General features: G+C 36.1%; 1 protein-coding gene across 2 annotated transcripts; it reads left to right on the top strand.

Annotated features, from left to right (window-relative positions):
- The first annotated feature begins 688 nt into the window (after positions 1-688).
- LOC310734838 (gamma-crystallin M2-like) lies at positions 689-2106 on the top strand. Of its 2 annotated transcripts, none has more exons than XM_083557265.1 (3): positions 689-758; positions 1073-1315; positions 1412-2106. In XM_083557265.1, the coding sequence occupies exons 1-3, from the start codon at positions 750-752 to the stop codon at positions 1685-1687; spliced, it is 528 nt and encodes a 175-aa protein (XP_083413391.1). In that variant the 5' UTR covers positions 689-749; the 3' UTR covers positions 1688-2106. The 2 variants fall into 2 exon arrangements, with proteins under 2 accessions (XP_083413391.1, XP_083413392.1); XM_083557266.1 differs by having other exon boundaries at positions 743-758; positions 1145-1315.
- The last annotated feature ends 4038 nt before the right edge of the window (positions 2107-6144 follow it).

The following is a 6144-nucleotide window of genomic DNA, read 5'->3' as shown; positions in this document are numbered from 1 at the left end:
TAAATCTTAAGTATTTAAAGCTTCAGTGTGTTTAACTTTTTTGTTTCAGCCACTACACGACAGTACAGATGATGATATAAGAATTTACAACAGACCTGGTTGAGCCTTGGATGAAGTTAACATATGACTGCAAGAAAATATCTGATCTCTTCTACCTCTATTATATATATTCTGTCTACATTGGGGGTGAGGCTACAACATCACCATAAATCAATCATTTTGTAGAACCGAGACTTAAATTAAAAGTTGTTTTAAGAACATGACCTCAGATTGCTTTTTCCACCTTGAATATTATTATTGCTAAAATATATTATAAATATATATGCTGATTAATTGATCAATTAAACTTTGTGATATTTTGGAAGCTTAGGACGTTATGGCATTGTAAATGGCAAAAAAATATTGAAATATATATGTACAATATGCATAATTTGTGTTATACTAGCCTTTAGAAACACAAATGCAGATGACTTTGACCAGACTCAGCTCCTGTCTAACTAAACTCAGTCTGCAACCTTTATTGTTCACATAAAATGCACTGGTTTTGGTCTTTTGACTGAGATGAAAGAACTTTGACAAAGACAAAGAAGGCAAACAAGCCCCTAGACATGTAATGGTATGCAGTCTACAAAGCCCAATCTGCTGACATGGCAGAACTTATAAGCCACATACAAAGACATGTGCCATAGCCAGTCTATAAAGAGGCCCTGACCTGGAAGTGGGCCTCATCTGCTCTGAGCACAGTCACTATGGGCAAGGTAAGTATGTAAAATGATTACATCTGTAAGACAGCGGTGCACAGGAAGGGAGGAAAGGCTTTTTTCTAGGATAAGAAGTGTACAATTATAGAAAATGTTTTTTTAAACTGAAAAGGCATAGGCTGCGCAACTCTGTGATCAATCTAACCATGCGTGCTGTGATTCATACATAATTTTTGGACACAATTTTTATCATTTAAGCACATAGATTGTTATTGAAATTTTACTAAATAAAATCAGCATGACAAAATGTAAAAGATAATATAATATTTAATACAATAAAATAAAATATAATTTTAAAATGATATTTACAGATTACCTTTTTTGAGGAAAAGAACTTCCAGGGCCGTCACTATGAGTGCACTAGTGACAGTGTTGAGTTGCAGGCCCACCTAAGCTGCTGTAACTCAATCCGTGTAGAGAGCGGCTGCTGGATGGCTTATGAGAAGCCAAACTACTCTGGCTATCAGTACATGTTGTACAAAGGAGAATATCCAGATCATCATCATTGGGCAGGCTTTAACGACTGTATCCACTCCTGCCGCATGGTACCTTCTGTAAGCATCCTTTTGTTACACCTAAACACACCTTGTTTTTTCCATCATTCGTTTTTTTAACTCACATTGCATTATGATAACATGGTCTTACTCTAGTATCAAGGAAACTACAAGGTAAAGATCTTTGAGCATCCTGATTTTGGAGGCCAGGCCATGGAGCTGATGGAGGATTGCCCAGATCTGCGCACATGCTTCCACAATGGTAATATCTTTTCTGCCAATGTCATGGAAGGTTACTGGATCCTTCATGAGCACCCCAAGTACACTGGACGTCAGTACTTCTTGCACCCAGGGGAGTACAGGAGGTTTAGTGAATGGGGCGGTACCAGTCCTGCTACAGGCTCCTTGAAACGGATCACAGAGTTTAACTGAAAAGATGTTCTATTGTAATCATACCTGCTTGTCATATGCTTTCAGCATGATCTGATATTCACAGTTGACTATGGCTTGACTCTGTAATCAGTATGTAGCATGAAATTATGTTTGGTATTTTGGCCTCTGTTTGAGCTTTAGATTAGTTAAAACAAATGTCTGCATTGCTTTGTGTGCTCATAAATCATATGCTAACCTAGCACTGAACCTTAAATGCTGAAATTAAGAGTAAACTGGAATTAAACTACTTTTGTATTTTCAACTTATATAAAACTATTTTTTAAATGAGAATTAAATGAAACATTTCTCACTTCAAATTCTATATAAAAAAAAGGTATACAGTTATATTATATACTGTTTTATAAGCCTATGCAGATGGGTGAATGATAAAGGAATAATAAAGAAAATAATTCAGTTGTCTGAAGTCTGTTGTTAAAAAACAAAAAAGGGTTATCAGAGGATGAGAATGAAGACTCCTTTATAAAATTACATGCTATGTTGCAGGGGCTTTGAGCCCATAAAAAGGCTCATATTAGCAGCACATCACAGGGCAGTGAAGACTTAAAGAGAAAAAGTCAAAGTGGCCTGAAACTAGCCGCAAGCACGCACTTGTCTCAGAACACAAAACAAAACTATGTCCATGTCCCAGTTCATGCATTTTTCATAGACCAAGTATCAAGCTCTTTAGAGATAAATATCAATTATTGAAATTGTTAATTAGACACCTATAATCGGCAAAGATACAAATGAATAAATAACTGCTGATTAATTATTAATTTGAAAGAAATCTAAGCTCTGCAGGGAACACATTTCACAGTCTCTGAAGATCAAGCAAAGCAAGAAATATGAGTTTTGGCCTTGAGTAATGTTCAATTAAAGCTAGGGCAGATTTGCTATGAAAGGTCTGACAGCTTGCTATGAGACTAACCTCCTTAATTTTTCATCCACAGGCCTTCAGCACTTCTCGATTTAGACCTTTAAAACAGTCAATTACTTTTCAAAAGATCACAAAATTAATAAACATGCAGCAAAAGACAAATTTTCATTAACACTTTCTCAGTTATACTTTTTTACTTTTAATGTAAATGATGATCTAATAAAAATGTACTTATTAAGATATTTGGTTCAATTCAGCCCTAAAATGGAAATGTTTCCAGATGTCTTGATGCCTGGATTAAACTGACATAACAGTGACACTTTTTGTGTAGTTCTGTGTGTTTAAATTGTTTTAATTACAACCAAAATTCCAAAGAATTTGGGACACTGTGTAAAATGCAAATTAAAAAAATAATGCAAATCTCATGAATCCATGTTTTTTATAAACCCACATAGAAAACATATCAAATGTCTAAACTGAGGAAATGTACTATTTTAAGGATATAATTAAGGTCATTTTGAATTTAATGGCTGCAACAAGTCTCAAAAATGTTTTGACAGGGCAACAAAAGTCTGGAAATATTAATTGTTATCTGGAGTTGTCTAACTAATTAGGTTAATTGACAACAGGTCAGTAAAATGATTGGGTATAAATAGAGAGGCAGAGAATCTTAGAAGTAGAGATGGGCAGTGCGTCACCAATCTGTGAAAGACTGTGTCTACAAATTGTGGAACAATTTCAGAATACTTTGTTCCTCAATATAAAATTGCAAAACAGTTGATTATCTCAATGCAGGTTAAATCACTATCATGCAATGAAGAAGGCATGCATAAACATGATCTATAAACTGATGGTATGGGAGTGCATTAGTGCCTGTGGAATGGGCAGATTGCACATTTGAAAGGGTTCCATAAATGCTGAAGCCTATATACAGATATATACTGATATATACTGATTTCCAACAATGACGAGATGGCCTACCTACAGGAGATTAAAAACCTGGAGAGATGGTGCCAGGAGAACAATCTTCTCCTGAACGTCAGCAATAATAAGGAGTTAATAATGGACTTCAGCACGAAGTCATAACATCAAACACAACATCACTGGACCCCAGTGGAGAGAGTGAACAGTTTCTGTTACCTAGGTGTTCACATCTCACAGGACCTGTCTTGGTCCTGCCACATAAACACCCTGGTGAAGAAGGCCTAGCAGCATCTGTACCATCTGAGATGCTTAGGGGCCTTAAAACTACCCTCTCAGGTGTTAAGGAACTTTTACACTTTCACCCTTGAGAGCGTCCTGACAGGTAGCATCACTTCCTGGTTCAGTAACAGCACCATGCAGGACAGGCGAGCCCTCCAGAGGGTCGTGCGTTCAGCTGAACGTACCATCCACACCAAGCTCCCTAACCTGCGGGACATCTACAGCACGTGGTGCAGGACCAGGGCCAGGAAGATTGTGAAGGACCTCAGCCATCCAAACAATGGACTATTTTCTTTGTTGCATTTAGAGAAGCGCTCCTTGAAGGCAAACACAGGGAGAATGAGGAGGAGCTTCTTCCCACAGGCCACTTGGAGTTTAAAACAGGAAACACCCAGGATCTAGTACTGGACCTCTCTCTTCATTGTCAATCATTTCTGCACAACTTTTTTTGCACTATGACACTTTAACTCTGGACCGTCACTTCAATTCTGGACTTGAACAGCACAGTGCCACTTTATATCCCACCATACTGCACATGGACACTTTAAGGACAAAATTTGTACTTTCAATATCTGCCATACTCATTCATGTATATACATATATTTTATAAAGTTTATACTTTTTATTTATCTACCTTTTTTTAGTTTAGTTTATTTTTATTTTTATGCTTAATTCTACTCCTTTTTATGCTTAAATGCTGGACAGTCGTACAAAGCATTTCACTGCATGTCGTACTCTGTATGTATGTGACAAATAACATTTTATTTGAATAGATTTGACTTATGAGATTTGCAAATCATTCCATTCTGTTTTTAGTTACATTTTACACAGTGTTTTATCCTTTTTGGAATTGGGGTTGTTCCTTTAAACATGTAATTGTATACTATTAAATGACAACTACCTTACTGAAGAAAAGGGACTTGAACTGCAAAAAAAAAAATTCACATGCAAGAACATCAATTTGCAGAAGTCATGAAAATGTTTAAAAAAAAAATAGTTTATTAAAAAAGAAATTCTTGCATAGTTACTAATTTACAGGCATGAGAAACATTTAATTTCTATGTATTTCTATTTCTTTGCTTCCTATGTAAAAAGTAAAAGTAGAATTTACATTGGACTTGCTTTATATTTAGCAAGATTCTCAATGCTATTTTGTTGTCTTTCATCTGAAGAACACTGATCATGGAGTCAGACTGAAATTGGAAGTGAAATCCTACACAAAGACTATGCTTCTCTTTATCTCCAGATCATTTGCTTTTTGATGAGAGCTCATTAAGCATAAACAGCATATTTTGCTGAATGTAAAAGTACTTGCATGGAAATGCAAGAGCACTTTTTTGGTAGGATTCAGAACTCTTTCAGCTGCTGCTTCTCTCCTAATAGCTACATAATTAATCCTCTGTAGTATTCCTTTTACTCTTCTATGAACACTTACTGTGGAGTCACTTTCCCTTAAAAAAACTTATTGAAGTCTGGCTTGCAGATACAATAAAAAAAAAAAAAAAAAAAGAAAACTTTAGTTCATCGTCCAGAATATTGCTTTACTTTAATAGTTAAGTTTTAACTTAACTATTAACTTTACCTACAAACCCGATTCCAAAAAAGTTGGGACACTGAAAAAATTGTGAATCAAAACAGAATTCAATGATGTGGAATTTCAAATTTCAATATTTTATTCAGAATACAACATAGATGACATCAAATGTTTAAACTGAGAAAATGTATCATTTTAAGGGAAAAATAAGATTTAAAATTTCATGGCATCAACACATCTCAAAAAAGTTGGGACAAAGCCATGTTTACCACTGTATGGCAGCCCCTCTTCTTTATATAACAGTCTGCAAACATCTGGGGACCGAGGAGACAAGTTGCTCAAGTTTATAGGAATAGGAATGTTGTCCGATTCTTGTCTAATTCAGGCTTCTAGTTGCTCAAATGTCTTAGGTCTTCTTTGTCGCATCTTCCTCTTTATGATGCGTCAAATGTTTTCTATGGGTAAAAGATCTGGACTGCAGGCTGGCCATTTCAGTACCCGGATCCTTCTTCTACACAGCCATGATGTTGTAATTGATGCAGAATGTGGTCTGGCATTGTCATGTTGGAAAAATGCAAGGTCTTCCCTGAAAGAAACAATGTCTGGATGGGAGCATATGTTGTTCTAGAACTTGGATATAACTTTCAGCATTGATGATGCCTTTCCAGATGTGTAAGCTGTCCATGCCACACGCACTCATGCAACCCTATACCATCAGAGATGCAGGCTTCTGAAACAACTTGAGTTGTCCGTATCCTCTTTAATCCGGACGACATGGCGTCCCAGTTTTCCGAAAATAACTTCAAATTTTGATTCGTCTGACCAAAGAACAGTTTTCCACTT

The sequence above is a fragment of the Silurus aristotelis genome (genome assembly GCF_946808225.1).
Source record: "Silurus aristotelis genome assembly, chromosome: 12".
NCBI classification, from domain to species: domain Eukaryota; kingdom Metazoa; phylum Chordata; class Actinopteri; order Siluriformes; family Siluridae; genus Silurus; species Silurus aristotelis.
Note: the sequence above shows the minus strand (reverse complement) of the source record. Positions and strands in the feature narration are given on the sequence as shown.